The 22538-nt window shown below is 49.5% G+C and overlaps 1 protein-coding gene across 2 annotated transcripts in view; it reads right to left on the minus strand.

Annotated features, from left to right (window-relative positions):
- Positions 1-10196: 10196 nt before the first annotated feature.
- Positions 10197-22538, minus strand: part of LOC100391166 (uncharacterized) — a 51518-nt gene continuing 39176 nt past the window's right edge. For both annotated transcript variants that reach the window (XM_078355773.1, XM_078355766.1), the window contains exons 3-12: positions 20422-20610; positions 19262-19389; positions 18869-18927; positions 17338-17489; positions 16041-16109; positions 15764-15926; positions 14591-14752; positions 14303-14400; positions 13078-13157; positions 10197-11024 (exon numbers count right to left, since the gene is read on the minus strand). In XM_078355773.1, the coding sequence (XP_078211899.1) occupies positions 10983-11024; positions 13078-13157; positions 14303-14400; positions 14591-14752; positions 15764-15926; positions 16041-16109; positions 17338-17489; positions 18869-18927; positions 19262-19389; positions 20422-20610 (1142 nt within the window). In that variant the 3' untranslated portion in view covers positions 10197-10982. The remainder of the gene's footprint in view (positions 11025-13077; positions 13158-14302; positions 14401-14590; positions 14753-15763; positions 15927-16040; positions 16110-17337; positions 17490-18868; positions 18928-19261; positions 19390-20421; positions 20611-22538) is intronic.

The following is a 22538-nucleotide window of genomic DNA, read 5'->3' on the forward strand; positions in this document are numbered from 1 at the left end:
AAGAGATACTTCCTGCGCTGTTGACAGAGGCTCCTCCCTGCTCAGGGCGAGAACCCCATTGCTGTGTACATGTCAGGAGAAAGCTGACTCTGCCAGCCTGGGCTTGGACTGGTATTACAGGGGGCAGTCCACTTGCCTGAGCGTGCTATCATAGTGGGAATCAGACATGCACGTGCGGGTGTGGTAGCTCACGCCTGTAATCCCAGCACTTTGGGAGGCCAAGGCAGCTGGATCACTTGAGGTCAGGAGTTCGAGATCAGCCTGGCCAATATGGTGAAACCCCGTCTCTATTAAAAATACAAAAATTAGCCAGGTGTGGTGGCCCTTGCCTTGTAATCCCAGCTACTTGGGAGGCTGAGGCAGGAAAATCACTTGAACCTGGGAGTTGGAGGTTGCAGTGAGCTGAGATCATGCCACTGTACTCCAGTCTGGGCAACAAGAGTGAAACTCCGCCTCAAGAAAAACCCAAAAAACAAAAACCATGCACAGTGCAAGTCTACCCCAGACAAGGGAGATACACATATTTGCTCCACAGAGATGTGAACGTCGAATAAAGGAACGCTCTGCTTTCAACCCTTTTCACATCTGGCCAGGAGGCAGAGGATGCGGCGAGCCAAGATCACGCCACTGCAATCCAGCCTGGGTGACAAAGTGAGACTCCGTCTTAAACAACAACAACAACAACAAAAACTGTATTAATAAGGCTGGGCATGGTGGTGCACGCCTGTAATCCCAGCACTCAGGAGGCTGAGGCAGGAGAATCACTTGAACCCAGGAGGCAGAGGTTGCAGTGAGCCGAGGTGGTGCCACTGCACTTCCAGCCTGGGCAATAAGAGTGAAGTTCCATCTCAAAAAAAAAAAAAGCAAGGTGAAATATGATCGCATCTGCAAGGCTGGAGGCCACAAGCTACCAGGGGTCACGGGGCAAGCCCTGCATGGTGACCTGAGAGCTGTGGTCTCACTCTCTCTGCAAGCCGGGTACCCTTTCAGGGCCTGCCGGGTTGAGATAGCGAGACTGGGGAGCTGTGAATTAATGCAGGTGCATGAATCCTTGTACCAGCCCTGACTTATACCAGTGGCTCACAAAGAATTGCATGATGCTTTCAATCAGGGCAATTTTGGAAGGCATGGGAAATATCTCCACCTGGCAGGAGCTGTCAATGGCCTGTGCTTGTCGTGGAGAATAAAGTCACACGGTTCTCACCAGGCAATATGGACCCTCACATTTCCATTTTTGTTTTGTTTTGTTTTGAGACGGAGTCTTGCTCTGTCTCCCAGGCTGGAGTGCAGTGGCGAGATCTTGGCTCACTGAACTGTCTCCCAGGTTCAATCGATTCTCCTGCCTCAGCCTCCCAGGTAGCTGGGATTACAGGCACACACCACCACGCCCAGCTAATTTTTCTATTATTTTTTTAGTAGAGACCGGGTTTCATCATGTTGGCCAGGATGGTCTCAAACTCCTGACCTCATGATCCTCCCGCCTCGGCCTCCCAAAGTGCTGAGATTACAGGCATGAGCCACCACACCCAGCCGATGTTGAGCCTTTTACCTGGCCAGCACCTGCCCTGAGCCAGCTCAGTGAGGACGTGCTATGAGCCGCCGTCCTGCCCACTGTGCTTCCCCGCCCTCCTGGCTTCCCTATCATCCGGGCCTGCGTTTACACAGCTTCAGGTCCCAGGACCCTCAGCCCCAGGCCTAGGTCCTAGGCTTGTTTTCTCTGGGTTTGCTGCTCCACACACTTCTCCGGGCCCCAGTTGCTCTTGACCTTAGCAAACCCCAACTCCTGGAACTTCACCCTAATGCTGCCGACCTGACTCCCTGCCCAACCCCCACCTCCACTTCCCTGGCACTGCCTTCCGCCCTTGGCTCCCACCAGGAGGCACTGAGCTAATCAGGCTGATGATCACCCAGGTTCAATTCCACTTTCCCAAGCTACGACACGACACGCTGTAAATTTCCTTAGCTGCCTGGCCCCCCTGTGAGTCCTGCCTCTCTTCAGGCAGCCTGACTTAGGAAGCCGCCAGCTCCCCCAGCTGCTGTATCATTGCAGATGAATCAGGCCTGCCCACCTTGGGGGTGTCATTTCCACAGAGTCACATCATCCTCCGCAGCAAAGCACGACTGGTCACGTCTTTCCTCAGTCCTACCACAACCTCTGGAGATATGAATGGCGGCAACCCCTCCCATTCTTCCAAAGCCATGTTATAATCTGCCTGCGAGAGAGCTGAATTTTACAAGATGCTTTGGAAAATGATTTCCCTCCCGTCTGTGAGTCTCCAGGGCGGGCGAGGGGCATACATTTTTATTTATTGGTCAGGAGATTGTCCTTGGACTTTCAGCCTCCTGTCATTCTTGCCCCACCCCCAGGGTGTCTGGTGACTGAGGCTGACCTGAGAAGACTCGGAGGAGGAGAAGGAGAAAGATCAGACGCTGTGTTTATGCTCAAGCCCAGGGCCCCCTGGGAGGCAGAAATAAGCTCTGCTTACCATTCCATTTGTCTTGATGCCTTCCAGAAAGGGAGGCTCGGCCGTGGGAGGAAAGGCGAAGAGAGCAAGCCCAGGGGGCCCACGGCTTGCACTGCCTGAGCTGGGTTCTGTGGCCCACGGGGGCTGGCTTTCTGCGGGTTTGCAGGGGTGGGATGAACATGCATGAAATAACAAGAACAAGTGAGAATTTGGTCACGTTGTGTTGATATGAGACCAAAAGGAGCATAAGAAGGACAGAGGGAATGTAACAGGATACTTTTTTCTGTTTTTGAGACAGAGACTCACTCTGTTGCCCAGGATGGAGTGTAGCAGCACAGTCTCAGCTCACTGCAACCTCCTCTCCCAGGTTCAAACAATTCTCCCGCCTCAGCTTCCCAAGTAGCTGGGATTTTACAGGCACCTGCCATCATGCCTGACTGATTTTTGTATTTTTAATAGAGACAGGATTTTACCATGTTGGACAGGCTGGTCTTGAACTCTTGACCTCAGGTGATCTGCCTGCCTTGGCCTCCCACAGTGCTGGGATTACAGGCGTGAGCCACCATGCCTGACCAGTAGACGTTTTTAAAAACTTTGTGGACACACCTGTAATCCCAACACTTTGGGAGGCTGAGGCAAGTGGATCACCTGAGGTCACAGTAAGGCCGGTTGCCTCGCCGGGAGGTTGGACACACCTACCTCTGCCCCCAGCACCAGGCTCTGCACTCGGCACCTAGTTCTGCCGCATGGCTCCCCTGGAAGGCTCCAGCTGATGCAAGGCTCCTGGCCAGCTCTCCCACTGGAAAACCCACCGACAACCCGACAACCCGCTAACCAATAGCGACCTGCCGGGTCTTAATCCCGCTCCCCTGGAGTTAATCAGAGCACTCAGCTGTTGCTCGTTCCTTCTAGCCATTAAAAACCCCACGCCCCAGAAAGCTGACGTGACTTCCCTAGCCCCTTTCCCCAGGACCATGGAACCTCGCAGAGGAGCTGAATAAATTGGATTTTCATTTTCTTATACTGGCCTCAGTTCCCTCATTTTAAACTTGGCAATAAACCTCACAGTCAGGAATTCGAGACTAGCCTGGTCAACATGATGAAATTCATCTCTATTAAAAATATATAAATTAGATGGGTGTGGTGGCGTGCACCTGTAATTCCAGCTACTGGGGAAGCTGAGGCAGGAAAATCACTTGAGCCCAGGAGGCCAAGGTTGCAGTGAGCCATTTTTTGCACAATTGCACTCAGCCTGGGTGACAGAGGAAGACGCCTGTAATCCCAGCACTTTGGGAGGCCGAGGCGGGAGGATCACGAGGTCAAGAGATAGAGACCATCCTGGCGATAGTGAAACCCCGTCTCTACTAAAAATACAAAAATTAGCTGGGCGTGGTGGCACATGCCTGTGGTCCCAGCTACTCGGGAGGCTGAGGCGGATGAATCGCTTGAACCCAGGCAGAGGTTGCAGTGAGCCGAGATTGCGCCACTGCACTCCAGCCTGGTGGCAGAGTAAGACTCCATCTCAAAAAAAAAAAAAAAGCTGCAGGGGAGAGAGGGTGGCAGTTCAGCAATCCACATGCCACATGGCCGGGAGGTGGGTGGGTGGGGGAAGAGATGGAGTCAGGAGGAAAACAGATTCCAGAGATGTTGAAAACCATGCTGAGGTGGGGATATTGCTCTAATCAGAGGGCCAGGGTGTGTGTGTTGGCGCAGGTAAACTGTATAATGGGAAGGCAGTGGTGGGCTGAGGCAGGAAGCAGTGATTGGCAGTGGGATAGGCCACAGGGAGAGCAGCTGTGAGGCAGGTGGACATCATGGGCTGGGTGCAAGCAGATGCCCGTGAACAGACACAGGTCTGGCAGGAACGGTGCCGAAGGTCAAGCAGTGGTGCGTGCGATGCACCTCGGAGACCCTGAGCAATGGTGCAGGGGGCCCGAGCGGAGCCCGCAGGGGTGGTCCCCGGGTGCCTCTTTGCCTTTAGGTCCTGTGTTAGTCCATTCTTTTGTTGCTGTAAAGCAACACCTGGAGCTGGGTAATTTGTCAAGGAAAGAGGTTGTATTTTGGCTCTCAGTTCTGCAGCCTGTCTGAGAAGCATAGCAGCATCTGCTTCTGTGGAGGGCCTCAGGGAAGCTCACAATCACGGAGGAAGGCGTAGAGGGAGGCAGTCACTTGGCCAGAGAGGGAGAGAGAGAAAGAGAGAGCAAGAGGAAGTGCTTTTTTTTTTAAGACAAAGTCTCACTCTTATCACCCAGGCTAGAGTGCAATGACGCTATCTTGGCTCACTGCAACCTCCCCCTCCCAGGCACAAGCCATTCTCCTGCCTCAGCCTCTTGAGCAGCTGGGATTATAGGTGCCTGCCACCACGCCCAACCAATTTTTGGATTTTTATTAGAGATGGGGTTTCTCCGTGTCAGCCAGGCTGGTCTCCAACACCTGACTTCAAGTGATCCACCTGCCTTGGCCTCCCAAAGTGCTGGGATTAACACATGAGCCACCACACCCAGCTGGAAGTGCTCTTTCAAACTATTTATTTATCTATTTATTTGGAGACAGGGTCCCCCTCTGTCACCCAGGCTGGAGTACAGTGGTGCGATCATAGCTCACTGCAGCCTCGACCTCCCAGGCTCACGCAATCCTCTCACCTCAGCCTCCTGAGTAGCTGGGATTACAGGTGGACGCCACCTCACCTAGCTAACTCTTTAAACTTTTTGTACAGACAGGGAGCAGGGAGGTCTCCCTATGTTGTCCACAATGGTTTCAAACTCCTGGACTCAATCGTTTCTCCCGTCTTGGCCTCCCGAAGTGCTGGGTTACAGGCATGTGCCACTTTGGCCTAAACTCTTTTAAACAAGCAGGTCTCCCATGAACTGAGTCAGAACTCATTCATTTCCAAGGGGATGATGCTGAGCCATTCATGAGGGATTTGCCCCCGTGACCCGGTGCCACTAGCTCCCACTGGCGATAACATTTCAACATTAGCCAGGCACAGTAGCTCACGCCTGTAATCCCAGCACTTTGGGAAACCAAGGTGGGCAGATCACCTGAGGTCGGGAGTTCGAGACCAGCCTGACCAACATGGAGAAACACTGTCTCTACTTAAAAAAAAAAAAAAAAAAAAATTCAACATGAGATTTGGAAGGGATACACTTCCAAACCGTATCAACCCCCCACCAGACCCCTCTCTCTGTGACTTGGTGTATCTGCCTCCAACCATCTCTTTGCATCTCTATGCATTTGGGTTTCCTGGTTTCTGCAAAGTGACAGGACCAGCCTTCTGTCTTGCTTCAAGTCCAGCCATCACCCTTCTATGGCTGGAGGAAGAGACAGAAGAAACTTAAGAGGGAAAAACTGCAGAGAGAATTGCGAAGGAGAAGCTGATGTAGCAGTAGCTCGTTTTCTCTCTCCTACTTTCTCTCTTTTAAAACTTTTTATATGCCTCAGTTGGTTCCAAGTATTTTACCTGTGTTAGCCCAGTTTATCCCAAGAGTGATCCCACAGGGAGGGCAAGTAAGTGATGGCTAAGAACACAGACTAGAGCCGGGTATTGTGGCTCACACCTATAATCCCAGAACTTTTGGGAGGCCGAGGTGGTAGGATTGTCTGAAGTCAGGAGTTCGAGACCAGCCTGGGCAACATAGCAAGACCCCTGCCTCTATTTTTAAAATGTTAAAAATTAGCTAAGCATGGCAGTGCCCAAATACCACATGTTCTCACTTGTAAGTGGGAGCTAAACATTGAGTGCACATGGACATAAATATGGGAACAGTTGACACTGGGAACTCCAAAAGCAGAGAGAGGAGGAGGGGGCAAGGGTTGAAAAACTACCTGCAGCTACTTAGGAGGCTGAGGCAAGAGGATTGCCTGAGCCCAGAAGTCTGAGGCAGCGGTGAGCCGTGATCGCACCACTGCATGCCAGCCTGGGCAATGGAGCAAGACCCTGTCTCAAAAAACAAAACAAAAACAATACAGGCTTCCTCAGCCTCCTCAGTAGTTGGGATTAAAGGCACCCACACCACGCCCGGCTAATTTTTGTATTTTTAGTAGAAATGGGGTTTCACCATGTTGACCAGGCTGGTCTTGAACTCCTTGCCTCAGGTGATCACTGACCTCAGCCTCCCAAAGTGCTGGGATTGCAGGCGTGCGTTCCTGCGCCTGGCCCTGCCCTATTTTCTGATCCCAGCTTCATACCCATTGGTTGCATGATCTTGAGCAAGTTGCTGGGATGTCTGCCTCCGTTGCCCTCATGGGTAGACAGGGAATGATGAAAGGCGTTTTGCACATGGTAGGTGGACACTTGGTTTTTTTACAGCTGAGAGAGCAGAGGTTCAGAGAGAAGTTACTCCCCAAGCTCACGCAGGTAGTCAATGGCTCAGCAAGAGTGGACCTGGGCAGCCCATTGGTCTGGCTGCTCTGTCCCGCCTCTCCGTTGCAGAGATGGGATGGAGAGTGGGAAAGTGCTGAGATTTCGGTTCCAGAAGGGATGTGGGTCCGAAGCCCTGTTAAATGCCCCCTCCCATGGCCACAGATGACCAGACCTACAGGGGCAGGAGGCAGGTCTGAAAGCAAAGGTGTATGAATTCAGCTCAGTTTTGGAAACTGAGGATTGTTCATTACTGGGTATGTACTCAAAGAAAAATGAATTATTCTACCCCAAGACACCTGCACTTGTATGTTTATTGCAGCACTATTCACAACAACAAAGACATGGAATCAACCTAGGTACTCATCAGTGGTGGATTGGATAAAGAAAATGTGGTACATGTACACCGTGGAATACCATGCAGCCATAAAAAAGAATGAAATCAGCCAGGTGCGGTGGCTCAGGCCTGGAATCCCAGCACTTTGGGAGGCTGAGACAGGGGGATCATGAGGTCAAGAAATCAAGACCATCCTGGCCTGTATAGTGAAACCCCATCTCTACTAAAAATAAAAAAATTAGGCATGGTGGTGCACACCTGTAGTCCCAGCTACTCAGAGGCTGAGGCAGGAGAATCGCTTGAATCTGGGAGGCAGAGGTTGCAGTGAGCCGAGATTGCACCACTGCACTCCAGCATGGGTGAGAGAGCAAGACTCCATCTCAAAAAAAAAAAAATCATGTTCTTTGCAGCCGTGTGGATGCAGCTAGAGGCCATTATCCTAAATGAATGAACACAAAGACAGAAAACCAAATACCACATGTTCTCACTTATAAGTGGGAGCTAAACTTTGAGTGCACATCAACATAAATATGGAAACAGTTGACACTGGGGACTCCAAAAGCAGAGAGGGAGGGAGGGGGCAAGAGTTGGAAAAACACCTATTGGGGCCAGGCATGGTGGCTCATGCCTGTAATCCCAGCACTTTGGGAAGCCAAAGCAGGAGGATCACTTGAAGTCAGGAGTTGGAGACCAGCCTAGCTAACATGGCAAAACCCCGTCTCTACTAAAAATATAAAAATTAACCAGGTGTGGTGGTGCACTGTATTCCCAGCTACTAAGGAGGCTGAGGCAGGAGAATTGCTTGAGCCTGGGAGGTGGAGGTTGCAGTGAGCCGAGATTGTGCCACTGCACTCCAGCCTGGGTGACAGCGAGACTCAGCCTCAAAAAAAAAGAAAGAAAGAGAGAGAGAGAGAGAGAGAGAGAGAGAGAGAGAGAGAGAGAGAGAGAGAGAGAGAGAGAGAGGAGGAAAGAAAGAAAGAAAGAAAAAGAAAGAAAGAAAGAGAGAAAGAAAGAAAGAAAGAAAGAGAGAAAGAAAGAAAGAAAGACTACCTATTGGTTACTATGCTCGCTTCCTGTGTGATGGTTTTATTCCCCTCAGCACTATATGATACACCTTTGTATATTGTATCCCTTGAGTCTAAACTTTTTTAAAAGTCAGGTTAGTGGTAATTTTTTATTTGAAACTTTTCTAATTTTTAATTTTCAATTTTGCTAAATTCGAAAGTACATACCACTTTAGAGCAAATAGGACACAATGTTAACGATAACTCCAGGTGAGGGTTATAGGGCATTCGCTGTTACATATAAATATATGCATGCAATCCTTTTTTATATGGAATCTCTCTCTGTCACCCAGGCTGGAGTACAGAGGTGCGATCTTGGCTCACTGCAACCTCTGCCTCCCGGATTCAAGAGATTCGTCTGCCTCAGCCTCCTGGGTAGCTAGGATTATAGGCACATGCCACCACACCCGGCTAATTTTTGTATTTTTAGTAGAGTTAGGGTTCTACCATTGGCCAGGCTGGTCCTGAATTCCTGACCGTGGGTGATCCACCTGCCTCAGCCTCCCAAAGTGCTGGAATTACAGGCATGAGCCACCACACCCAGCTAGAGTTCACTTTTTTAACCTTATTGTTTTAACTTCCTGTAGGTTTGCAAATTTTCAAAAGAAAGAAGAAAAAAAGGCTTGGGCATAGTGGCTCACGCCGGGAATCCAGTATTTTGGGAGACAGAAGTGGATGGATCGTTTGAGCCTAGGAATTCAAGACCAGCCTGGACAACACAGTGAAACCCTGTCTCTACAAAAAGTTTAAAAAGTAGCCGGGTGTGGTGGTGGGGACCTGAAGTCCCAGCTACTTGGGAGGCTGAGGCAAGAGGAATTCTTGAGCCCAGGAGCTCAAGGCTGCAGTGAGCAATGATTACACCACTGTGCTCTAGCCTTGATGAAAGAGTTAGACTTTGTCTCAAAAAAAAAAAAGAAAAGAAAAGAAGCAGGATTTTGATGGCAAATATGGACATAATCAAGTGTCAAGTGTAACGGATGTTTCTCACGGGAGGCTAGGAGGGGATGGCTGAGAAGCTGCATGGTGCCTGCAGGTGCTCAGAGCGTCCAGTAGAGGGAAGCAGAGTCCAGGCTCTGTCTCAGGTTAGGTTTTGAAGCGGGTGGGACCTTCAAGAATACAATGAATCCTGAGCGGCATGGCTGGAATAATAATAATTTTTAAAAAGCATCCTAGGAATATTAAGAAGGACAGCGATGAAAGAGGCTTTAGAAACAACCTAGTCCTTACTCAGCAGAAGGCAAGACTGAGTCCAAATAGATTTTTCCCAGATTTAACCTAAGTAGTTCACGAGAAAGCTGGAAATGGAACAGGTGTCCTTAGATGCATGGAAAGAAATAGCCGGTTTTCAGAAGGAGAGCTTGGAAAACTTGGTTTTCTTTTTCTTTTTCTTTGAGACGGAGTTTTGCCCTTGTTGCCCAGGCTGGAGGGCAGTGGCACAATCTTGGCTCACTGCAACCTCCACCTCCTGTGTTCAAGCAATTCTCCTGCCTCAACCTCCCGAGTAGCTGAGATTACAGGTATGTGCCACCACACCCAGCTAATTTTGTATTTTTGGTAGAGACGGGGTTTTTCCATGTTGGCCAGACTGGTCTCGAACTCCTGACCTCGGGTGATCCGCCCACTTGAGCCTCCCAAAGTGCTGGGATTACAGATGTGAGCCACCACATCCGGCTGGAAAATGTGGTTTTCTTTGGTAGAAAGTGAGTCCCTGCCTCTCGTGTGTGTGTGTGTGTGTGTGTGTGTGTGTGTGTGTGTGTGTGTATGTCTGCCTTGCCTCTTGGACACCAGCAAATGGTGCCAGTGAGTGGAGTTCAGGAAATAGTCTTCATTCCACGGCAATTCTCCCTCTTGTTATCTGGAAGCCCAAGCACATCAGACTTGACGTTCTGGAGGAGAGGAGGAGAGAGTCTGGTAGGATAGAAACAGAAGCTATGGGAAACAGGAGGAAAAGACTCTGGAAACCATGAAAATTATAATAAAGTTGATTTATTATTTTTAGCTTCTACAAATATATAGTATAACATTTACTAAGGAAAAATCAGAACTCATAAAAATAAGAACTTAAAAAAATACCTATACCCTTATATACTAAAGGCAAATGCTATATATTTAAACATAGGTTTTTTTCATGAGACGGTATGCAGTAATTCTTACGAGAGTATTTTTTGAAATGTAAAACGCAGTCCAGTGTCGAAGGGGTCACGGTTGTGAACAGCGAGACGAGGGCGCTGTCCGTGGTGCTGAACCCGTGCAGACGCGAGCGGGGGACTTCTCTGAGCTTGTTTGGAAGTTCTAGCAGGGAAGTCCAGATATCTGTATGCCTTTGACAGAAGAATCGTCCTCCTCTATCAGAGAGGGTCGTCCTCTCATCCTCTCCAACTGAGCATGCAGCTTTAGGACGGACAAAAATGGAGCAGCGAGGAAGGAAGGGGACGCCTATCTACCCGGCCAGATCAGCCAAATCAATACTGGCGATCAATGGGGTGACCTATGTTACAGCCGTATCACCCTCAAATCTGGAACCTCTTTGAAAAATGAGCATGAGAGCCTAGCCTGATATCATGACAAGCCCATTGGAGCTTCCATGGTTTTCTGTTTAAGAATCTCCCACCACTGCTGTCTCTCTCCTCTTTCTCCTTAATAAGTACAGGGCTTGTTTCAATTGAGTTCCCATGGAAGTCCCTTTATGGGCAAATGTTCCACCAAGCTTAGCGGGACTGCAATATCCTCACTCCCGGACTTCTCAGCTTCATGCCTTAAAGTGATGTCATCGTCATCTGAGGCCTCTGAATTTGGATCTGAAAAGAGAGATAAAACCAGTTGAGGGCTTGGCTCCTGAGGAATTTGGGATTTTGGAAGCATAAAAAGGCTTGGGATGGGAAGTGTTTGGTTTAATTATTTTTAATTTTTTTTATTTTTTTGAGACATGGTCTTACTCCCATCCAGGCTGGAGTGCAGTGGCACAATCATGGCTCACTGCAGCCTCTAACTTCTGGGCTCAAATGATCCTCCCAGCTCAGCCTCCCCAGTAGCTGGGACTGCATGTGCACACCACCACATCTGGATAATTTTTAAATTTTTTGTGGAGATGAGGTTTCACCATGTTACCCAGGGTAGTCTCAAACTCCTGGGCTCAAACGATCCATCCATCTTGACCACCAAAAGTGCTGGGAGCTACTGTGCCTGGCCATTATTATTATTTTTATATAGAGAGACAGAGTCTCACTTTGTTGCTCAGGCTGGTCCCAAACTCCTGACTTCAAGTGATTTTCCTGCCCTGGCCTCCCAAAGTACTGGGATTACAGGCATGAGCCACTGCATCTGACCTAAGTGGTTGGTTTAGAACTCATCCTATGACCTGGATTCTAGCACAAACCAATTTTGTCTTCCCCTCCCTGCCAGGTAGGTTTGCAGGTATCCTGGCTGGAGATTTCATCTTTGCCCCAAAGGGCTGTGTCAAGGGAGCATAGCACCCGAAGCCGTTCACACCTGGTATTTCTCCTCCCCTCAAATATCCATCCAGTTTAAATAATATTAAGGCAGTGATCATCAAGGAGTGGTCACCTTTTACCCATGTGACCAATCTTGGCCTTAATCATGGGGGGGACAACCTGATGTTACATACTTGTTGAAGTGAGGCAATAGCATTATCTATGTCATAACAAAAATGTTTAATCTGACTTCAGTTAAACCTCTAGACCCAACCTCCGGTATTTCCAAAACTAGAATACTGCTAATACCTCTGATATTAACGATGGGGGACAAGTTAGATGACACCACAAAACAAACCAGGAGTGTGAGACTTTTTTTTTTTTTTTTTTTTTTGAAGACAGAGTCTCCCTCTGTTGCCCAGGCTGGAGTGCAGTGGCACCATCTCGGCTCACCACAACCTCTGCCTCCTAGGTTCAAGCGATTCTCCTGCATTAGCCTCCTGAGTAGCTGGGACTATAGGTGTGTACCATCATGCCCAGCTACTTTTTGTATTTTTAGTAGAGACAGATTTTCACTTTGTTGGCCAGGCTGGTCTCAAACTCCTGACCTCATGATCTGCCCACCTCAGCCTCCCAAAGTGCTGGGATTACAAGCATGAGCCACAGAGCCCAGCTGAGACATTTTTCGAGACAGCTATCCTAGACTCTTTTTTTTAAGACTGGTTTTCACCATGTTGGTCAGGCTGGTCTTGAACTCCCGACCTCAGGTGATCCACCTGCCTTGGCCTCCAAAGTGCTTAGATTACAGGGGTGAGCCACCACGCCCGGCCTCTAGACTCTTAAAAAATCAATCTATTTAAAAATGTAGGAGTCCATTCTAAATTCAAAATACCAAAGAGACATAACAGAAGCCAGTACTTGAAATCTGTTGTATCCACTTCTGAGAAAAATAAAAACTAGTAATAAAAGATGTCTTTGGGCTAATTGGGAAAACTGGCTATCATATGATATTGTGCAGTTATTATCAATGTATTGCATATAATCATGGTGTTAGGAAGTGTGTGCTGAAATGGTTAGGGATCAAGTGTCATAATGTTGGCAGCTGACTTCCAAATTACTCAGCAAAAATTAGTAAAGAGATCAATACAAAGAAAGAAACATATGACATGTTAAGTCTTGTGGCGCTAGATGGAATATATGTAAGTATTTACTGCACTACTATTTTGACTTTTATGTGTGTTTACAAATTGAAATAACTTGTTTCCTGGCTTGTTTCCTGGCAGAATGGACCTGGGAGGATTACCTGGACCCATAAACTGTAAACATGGCTTTGTTTCCCTGAAGGTCGGGAGACATGTAGGAAAGGAGAAGAAAGTCGCAAGGTCGGGAGAGGCCAGCATCCCACCCAGACCCTTTTTACCTTCGTTTCAGGGTCTACGTGGCCCAGGGAGGGATGGAAATTACTGTAGATGGAGTCCAGGTGGATGGAATCATTTTCTTCTAGAGAGATGAAAAACCCCATGGAAATAGGAGGTTAGAAGGACAAACTTTCATCTTCCCCTTTCATCCCATTCAACGGAGGATAAGGGCGTTTGTTCCCACCCCTAGGAAACTGAAAACTATTGAAAATGTGACAAACTATCAACATTAACTGACAACAGCTTTCTAATACAGGCATATTAAGGCTATGAATTTCCTTCTGAGTACAGCTATAGCTGCATCCCACAAGTCTTGATACTAAGTATTTTCTCACTTTAACTATAATCTCTTATCTGATCCATACATTATTTAGAAACTTTAAAAAATTTCCAAAGATATGGGAGATTGTACTAATTGAGCATACAAATTAGACTTGTGTCTAACAGAATAAGCCATTTCATAATATTGAACATTTTTTATCTCTAGTAATTCTTTTTGCTCTAAAGATCATGTACTTGCAATGAGTACAGCTATACACAAAACAACAGATACTTTGTTTACTATTACCCTGTTTTGTATTTTCCACACTTTTGTTTCCAAGCTTTGTGTTTCTATTTCACATGTGCCTCTCATCCACAGCAGATACCTAGAATTTTTTTAAAATTCCTTTTTTAACTAAAGTTTAATCTACTTATATGTATTATGATTCATGATACATTTGCATTACTTCCTATCATTTTATTTTGTGTTTTCTATCTGTCCTATATTTTCTTTTTCTCCTTCTCCTTCTTCTTGTGAGACAGAATCTTGCTCCATCACCCAGGCTGGAGTTTCAGCTCACTGCAGCCTCTACCTCCCGGGTTCCAGCAATTCTCCTGCCTCAGCCTCCTGAATAGCTGGGATTGCAGGTGCCTGCCACCGCACCCAGCTAATTTTTTTGTAATTTTAGTAGAGACAGGGTTTCACCATGTGGTCCAGGCTGGTCTCATCCTGACCTCAAGTGATCTACCTGCCTCAGCCTCTTTTTTTTTTTTTTTTTTTTTTTTTTTTTTTTTTTTAAGAGATAGGGTTTTGCTGTGTTGTTGCCCAGGGTGATCTCAAGCTGCTCGCCTCAAGCAATCCTCCTGCCTTGGCCTCTCAAAGTGCTGGGATTACAGGCGTGAACCCATTACACTCAGCCTGTTTCCACATTTTGAGCCATTGAGTTCAGAGAGGAAGGCCAATACCTTGGGAGATGTCAAAGCCAATGTTTTGGAATGCCCCAGGAGCTGGTCCACCTTTCTCTTCTTGCCACTTGTACAACTGAGACAATTTGGACTTTTGCCTATGGGTGGAAACACCAGAGAGACCCTGTTAGCGTTGGAGAACAGGAACAAGGACCAGGGACAAGCTGTATCCCCGTTTTTAGCTTCCCCACTGTCCACCTCCAGGATGAAGTGATTAGAGGCAGAGGGATCAGAGGAGGAGGAGGAGCTGGAGGGAGCTGGAAGAGGAGGTGGTAGGGGCTCACTCACCATTTCACCTCTCTCTTGGAGTGGAAAGTGAGTATCAGGAGAGCTATCAGGATGATCAGCACCAGCACGCACCCTGCCCCCACAAGCCAGTACACCAGACTCTTCTGGATGCCCTGGTCACAGTCTTCCCCTCTGTACCAGTGAGTTTCCGTGGTCAAGCAGCTGAGATGGAGAGAAGGGACAGTGCGGGAGAGAGAACAGAGTCAGCAGCAGCTTCAGACCTGGGCCCTGCCCCTTGGGTGTTTAATGAGGAGGAGGTGAGAAGAGATTGGCAGGGGGCCTAAGCAAGGCATCCTGCGGGGATGAACGTAGATGAAGACCAGCATCCCTGGAGCTGGTCCTCAAATGAGCTCAATTCCCACTCCAGGCTTTTAGGTTTTGCTTCCAGTTGCAACCCAGGATCTAAGACAGTTGGCCCAACCTGGGTCTTCCCCAGGGACTCCAGGACCCCACAGTGACTCTTGCACTTACCCATTAACCATCCTCACTTTCATCCTCCTCTGTTTCAAGAAAGCCAGGCTGCAGACTGATCCAAAGCTTCTATTATATCCCTGAAGCTCTTCCTCCCGACTACATGGAGATGCTTCTCTAAGCCCTGTTCCTTTCTTCCCCTTTCCAGCTTGTGACCACCTTTTCCAGGAAGCCTTCCCAAACTAATGACTCAGGTCTTTGCATACATGCAGCTTCTTCCTGCACCGGACACTCCAGCTGGTCTCTCTCTTTGGTTCTGTTTCAAGTGGCAGTGTTTTTCTGAACTTTCCTACCTCTGTGACTACGCTCTAGCACTTCTCCCCACTCCCCCTATGGGTGTGTGGCCTTCTGTTTCTATTCCACCAGCAGAGGATCTTATTCTCCCTCTGGAAGCAAGGCTCTCTCTCTCTCTGTTCTTCCATCAGACAACCTTTCCCAGAGGCTGTCACAGTCCTCAGCCCTTGTCAGCACAGAGAGGACGCCGGGGAGGGCTGGGGCTGTTATGGATGCAGGCTTGGAACTCAGCTACTCATGTCTTTCCCCACCCCCAATCCAATTCCTCTGCAGCTGGACACATTCAGGAGAGGCTGGGACCTAGTCCCATGGCCTTGGCCTCTAGGCAGTGCCTGGGGAGAAGCCCTGCAGGGGATGGGGAGGACGAGGACGTCTGGGCTGGTCTAGAAGAGGTGGGGAAGCACTCACTAGCACCGGGGGCCACTTCGAAGCAACTGGCACTTGCCGAAGTTACAGTTCTTGGAGGCATTGTAGCCGGGCTCGCAGGGGCTGATGCATTTTGGTTGCTGGTCCTGGTATTCCACTAGGAAGTAGTCTTCATAGTCCGCCCCGGCCGCCTCCCGGCATTTTGCTGGTGGAGGTGCGGGGACAGGGAGCAGCGTGACCAGGGGGCTGGGGGGCACTGCCCTGCTCCTCCTGGGTTCCCCCCCCAGCCTTCCCCCAAACCCCTTGTGTTATCACCTACCTACAGCGTCGTACTGGGTCATCGTGATGTTTTGCACCTGGGTACCACTGGTGTTGTAACACAGCAAGGCTGTGAAGGAGACACAGAAAGCCCCTCATGACACACACATGCTTGTTCTACATCCTCAGGGAGCTGAGGGGTGTGTGTGTGTGTGTGTGTGTGTGTGTGTGTGTGTGTGTAGGGGGTGGGTGGCTATGGGGAGGTGGGAACCTGGCCCCTGCAGAGGCCAGCATCAGCCTCACATCTGGTGACCCTCCAAGTGTCCTGAGCCCCCCTGTGCCCTTTTAGTCCCAAACCTCCATTTTCTTTCTTTCCTTCCTCCCTCTTTTCCTTCCTTCCTTTCTTTTTTCTTTATTTCTTTTCTCTCTCTCTCTTTCTTTCTTTTTGAGACGGAGTCTCACTCTGTCACCAGGCTGGAGTGCAGTAATGCAATTTCAGTTCACTGCAACCTCCGTCTTCCAGGTTCAAGTGATCCACCTGCCTTGGCCTCCCAAAGTGCTGGGATTACAGGCGTGAGACACCGTGCTTGGCCTTTTGGTCTTTTTTTTTTTTTTTTTTTTTTTAAGACTGAGTCTTGCTCTGTCACCCAGGCTAGAGTGCAGTGGTGCGATCTCAGCTCACTGCAACCTCTGCTTCCTGGGTTCAAGCAATTCTCCTGCCTCAGCCTCCTAAGTAGTGAGACTACAGGCACCCACCATCATGTCCAGCTAACTTTGTATTTTTAGTAGAGACAAGGTTTCACCATGTTGACCAAGCTGGTTTCAAACTCCTGGCCTCAAGTGATCTGCCTGCCTCGGCCTCCCACAGAACTGGGATTACAGGTGTGAGCCACCACAGCTGCCCAATGCCACCTTCTTCTCTCTTCTGCCATGATCCACACACTTAGATGAACCCCTGTGTAACAGGACCCATTGGTCCCCATTTCCAGCAGACTCTCCTATCCTGTACCCCTTAGTCCTGGTGCCCTGGATGATCTGGCCTGTCTCTGTGTGTCCTTGCAGGTTCTGGGACGAGTTCCTAGCTATCTCCACATTCTACTCTCTCCATCTGCTTTTGTCCCTTCCCCTACCTACCACAGGAACAAAATGGGCCAGAGGAAGACAAAAGTGAAAGACTCTCTTGGCCCAATCCTGGGGCTTCCTTGAGCTGCACCCCCAGGGACTCCAGGACCCCACAGTGACTCTTGCACCCGCCCGTTAGCCATCCTCACTCTGAGCCCTCCTCTCTACTAAGAAAGTCACGCTCCAGCCCTGCTGCCCCCTCCTTTCCCTCCCTCCCTGGAAGCCTAGGAGTTTACCTGAGCAATTATCGTTGATCATTATTTGCTCCTCAGTCACTTTTGTGATTCTTTCTTTCACGACCTTGCTGGCATTGTTCAACGCTGTCTGGAACTCTGGCGTGTACTTGGTTCTTAGGAGGACCTCATGCTCCACCACCACACTGCCATGCCTGAGGAGGGAGGGGAAGATGTCCTCAGCTCAGAATGGGTGCTTATCTCTCAAATCCTGTCCCAGGCAGCCTTCACCCTCTTTCTCTTTTTTTTTTTTTTTTTTTTTTTTGAGACAGAGTCTTGCTCTGTTGCCCAGGCTGGAGTGCAGTGGCGCAATCTCAGCTCACTGCAACCTCCATTTCCCAGGTTCGAGTGATCCTCCTGCCTCAGCCTCCCGAGTAGCTGGGACTACAGGCAATTGCTACCACACCCAGCTAATTTTTGTAATTTTAGTAGAGAAGGGGTTTCATCGTATTGTTCAGGAGTTGGTCTTGAACTCCTTTCCTCAGGTGATCCACCCACCTCAGCCTCCCAAAGTGCTGGGATTACAGGCATGAGCCACTGCGCCCAGCTGGCTTCACCCTCTGTGGTCCCAAGGGAAGGCAGAGCTGGGGGCAGGACAGTTGAGGTGATGGCTCTGTCCCAGGTACTGCACTGGGTCCCTTGCTACAGGACTTCTCCCAGCAGCCTGTGCCTAAGAGAACTTTCTAGAAAGGGAGGCTCCAGGAAGTCTCAGGGAAGCTTCAGTGAGGGAGATGGAGGGAGGAATTGGAACCACAGAAGAGGCCGTCCTTGAGGTTTTGGGTTTTTTTGTTGCAGACACAGAGTCTTGCTCTGCTGCCCAGGCTGGAGTGCAGTGATGCCATCCTGGCATCCTCTAGCCTCTGACTCCTGGGCTCAGCTGATCCTCCTGCCTCAGCCTCCTGAGTAGCTATGTCTACAGGTGCACACCACCATGCCCTGCTAATTTTGGTATTTTTTATAGAGACAAGGTCTTGCTATGTTGCTCAGGCTGTTCTCGAACTCCTGGCCTCAAATGATCCTTCTGCCTCGGCCTCCCAAAGTGCTGGGATTACAGATGTGAGCCACTGTACCTGGTGCCACCTACATTGATATATTGAAGCCCTAACCCCCAGAAGCTCAGAAGGTGACTATATTTGGAGATAGGGCCTTTACAGAGGTGATTAAGTTAAAATGAAGCCATTAGTGTAGGCCCCATCCAGTCTGCCTGGTGTCCTTATAAGAAGGGGAAATTTGGGTATGCAGAGGCAGCAGGGAGGTGTGCACAGGGGAAAGACCGTGCAAAGACACAGCAAGAAGGCGGCCATCCACAAGCCAAGGAGAGAGGCCTCCAGAGAAACCACCCACCCACACCTTGATCTCAGACCTCCAGCCTCCAGAACCAGGAGAAATAGATTTCTGTTGCTTAAGCCACACCGTTGGTGGTGTTGTGAGAGCTGCCCAAGCATGGTCATGCAGGGGGCACCGTTCCAATTATTTATAATTATGACTGCTGCTTCCATGCCACAGACCCTCTTCCCACGGCCCAGACACTCACCGTAGCTTTTTGATGTTCACCCCGACATACTCGGTGATATTGGCGTACACACGGTTCATCTGAAAGGCAAGGGGCCACTATGTCATCCCAGAGGACCCATGGGGCCTTTCCATGGGACATCGGGGCACAGGACCTGTCCCAGGGCATCACAGCAGACTTGCCACATGGAGTGGTCCCTTTCCAGAGACCTGCTCCGCCCAGGGCCTCCTGCAGCCCCCAGATAAGACCTGGCCTCATCTTCTCCCTCCTCCACTGGCAAGCCCTGAGGACATGGGAGCCGGAGAAAACTCCTGCACATCTAACAAGGAAATAGCCCCCAGCTGCCTCCTGAACCTTACAGACTCTGCTCTGGGAGAACTGAGTGGCCATGGGGTCTTGATCTCCCAGACTTACCTCTTCCGTGAATGTCTTGTTGAAATTCTTGAATTCCTCGGAAGCACGGTCATTCAGCTCATCGGTGAACTTCACACTGGTCACTGTCACAGTCATTTCCATTTGGGCGGAGACTGTCTCCGGTGGCGCTGAGGAGGGTAGACTTACTGAGCTGAGCATCCCTGAGTCTCCCACTCAGAAGATCTGCCCCCCAGCCTGGGTGGAGGAAGTGACCTCCATTGCATTTTATGGTAAAATTCTGTGCCAAATTTGTGTCAAAAATACACCTTCTTGTTTTATTCATTTCCCCTTCCTTGCCTCCCTCCCTCCCTCCTTCCTGCCTTCTTTCCTTCCTTCCTTCCTTCCTTCCAGGGTCTTCTTCTGTTGCACAGGCTGGAGTACAGTGGTGAGGTCATAGCTCAGTGCAGCTCAAACTCCTGGGCTCAAGCAACCTCCCACATCAGCCTCCCAAGCAGCTGGACTACAGGTGTGCACCACCACACCCAGCTCATTTTTTTGTTTGTTTGTTTGTTTTGAGATGGAGTCTCGCTCTGTCACTCAGGCTGGAGTGCAATGGTGTGGTCTCAGCTCACTGCAACCTGTGCCTCCCAGGTTCAAGCGATTCTCCCGCCTCAGCCTCCTGAGTAGCTGGGACTGCAGACATGTGCCATCACACCTGGCTAATTTTTCTATTTTTAGTAGAGACGGGGTTTTCACTATGTTGGCCAGGCTGGTCTTGAACTCTTGACCTTGTGATCCACCCGCCTCGGCTTCCCAAAGTGCTGGGATTACAGGCATGAGCCACCACACTCGGCCAATTTTATTTTATTTTTTTTTAAGAAATGGGATCTCACTATGTTGCCCAGGCTGATCTTGAACTCCTGGCTTCAAGCAGTCCTGCCTCAGACTCCCAAAGCACTGGGATTACAGGCGAGAGCCACCATGCCTGGCCTATTTTATTCATTTTGTGATGCTCTAGCATTGTTAGCACTGGGTAATAAACAAAAAACAAAAAACCCACAGCCCGGAAGAGGCCCTATTCCTGGCCTCACATCCAGGTGGGGCAGGAACTGGTGCCTATGTGGAGGCTGGGTTCCAGGGCACAGGGAAGGGGACAGGGGGAGGGCCTATGTGGAGGCTGGGTCCCAGGGCACAGGGAGGGGGACAGGGGTTGCACTTACTTATGTCAAGGCTGTTGGACACCTCCTCACAGACCTCCCCAATGTAGGGGGAGGGACACTGGCACTTGAGCCCATCCCAGGAGCCTCCGTTCATGCAGACAACGGCCGCGTACTGGCACCGATCTCCTCTGTAGCCAGGGGGGCAGTCACAGGCGTCTTCTTTCCACTCTCCTCCATTGAAGCATTGCTCTGAAAGGAACAGGGACCTACTGTGGTTACATGTTGAGCACCACACTTTACAGCTTATGATGCATTTGCACAGACACCGCCTCATCTGTTTTTGTTTTTTGAGACCGAGTTTCACTCTTGCTGCCCAGGCTGGAGCGCAATAGCACGATCTTGGCTCACTGCAACTTCCACCTCCCGGGTTCCAGTGATTCTCTTGCCTCAGCCTCCTAAGTAGCTGGGATTACAGGTGCACTATCATACCCGGCTAATTTTTTTTTTTTAAGACGGAGTCTCGCTCTGTCTCCAGGCTAGAGTGCAGTGGCACAATCTCAGCTGACTGCAACCTCTGCCTCCCGGGGTTCAAGTGATTCTCCTGCCTCAGCCTCCCAAGTAGCTGGGATTATAGGCAAGCACCACCATGCTCAGCTAAGTTTTGTATTTTTAGGAGACACAGGGTTTCACCATGTTGGCCAGACTGTTCTCGATCTCTTAACCTCATGATCTGCCTACCTCAGCCTCCCAAAGTGCTGGGATTACAGATGTGAGCCCCTGCACTGGGTTACCCAGCTAATTTTTGTATTTTAGTAGAGACAGTTTTCACCATGTTGGCCAGGTTGATCTTGAACTCCTGACCTCAGGTGATCCACCCAGTTCAGCCTCCCAAAGAGCTGGGATTACAGGCGTGAACCCCCACTGCCTAATCTGATACTCTCGTGAGACTCTGGGGTGCACAGGACAGTTAATATTATCCTCACTTCACAGGCAGACAAAGTGAGGCAGAGAGAGGCTAAGCCATCTCCCCACGGGTCCACATGCAGGTGACACTCCAGCCAGTCCTAGTCCAGCCCAAAAACATGAAGAAAGAGAAACCCGGTATTGTGAGAGGTGAGAGGCTGAGGAGGAGAAAACCCAGGCGAACGTGACCAACCTCGAGTCCACCCGGGCTGAGAATGAGACGGTCGTTGATCCTCAGCACCCGCTTTGGAAAAGCCCGTACTGTCAGTCATGACTGCTATGATTCTTTCTCATTCTTTTTTAATTTACTGGGATGTGGAGTTTGAGGGAGGAGTTTAGATCTTATTTTATTTTTAATATATTATTTATTTTTGAGACAGTCTTACTGTCTCACTCAAGCTGGCGTGCAGTGATGCGATCGTACCTCATTACCGCCTTGAGCTCCTGGGCTTGAGCAATCCTCCCACCTTAGCCTCCCAAGCCACTGGGACTGCAGGCATGCATCACCATGCCTGGCTAATTTTAAATATTTTTCTGTAAAAATGGGGTGATGCTCTGTTGCCCAGGCTGGTCTCAACCAATCCTTCTGGCCTCAACCAATCCGCCAGTCTCAGCCTCACAAAATGCTGGGATTACAGGTGTGAGCCATCATGCCCAGCCTAACAACTCCTTTTTGTTTTTTTTATTTTATTTATTTATTTTATTTTTGAGACACAGTCTCACTCTGTCGCCCAGGCTGGAGTGCAGTGGTGCCATCTCGGCTCACTGCAACCTCCGCCTCCTGGGTTCAAGCGATTCTCCTACCTCAGCCTCCTGAGTAGCTGGGATTATAGGCACGCTCCACCACACCCAGCTAATTTTTGTATTTTTAGTGGAGGCAGGGTTTTGCCATGTTGGTCAGGCTGGTCTCAAACTCCTGACCTTGTTTTTCACCTGCCTCAGCCTCCCAAAGTGCTGGGATTACAGGCATGAGCCACTGCACCTGGCTAGCAACTCCTTTTTAAATTGCAATACAAATAAACTCCTCTTGGTTTAAATAGGTAGGAATTAGTGAAAGCCAACTCTCAAATATCTCTGCCAACCTGCAAAATCTTTTATTTGTTTTTTTGAGACGGAATTTTGCTCTCGTTGCCTGGGCTGGAGAGCAATGGCGCGCTCTCAGCTCACCACAACCTGTCTTCCGGGTTCAAGGGATTCTCCTGCCTCAGCCTCCA

Source organism: Callithrix jacchus, chromosome 2 (genome assembly GCF_049354715.1).
Source record: "Callithrix jacchus isolate 240 chromosome 2, calJac240_pri, whole genome shotgun sequence".
Lineage (NCBI taxonomy): Eukaryota > Metazoa > Chordata > Mammalia > Primates > Cebidae > Callithrix > Callithrix jacchus.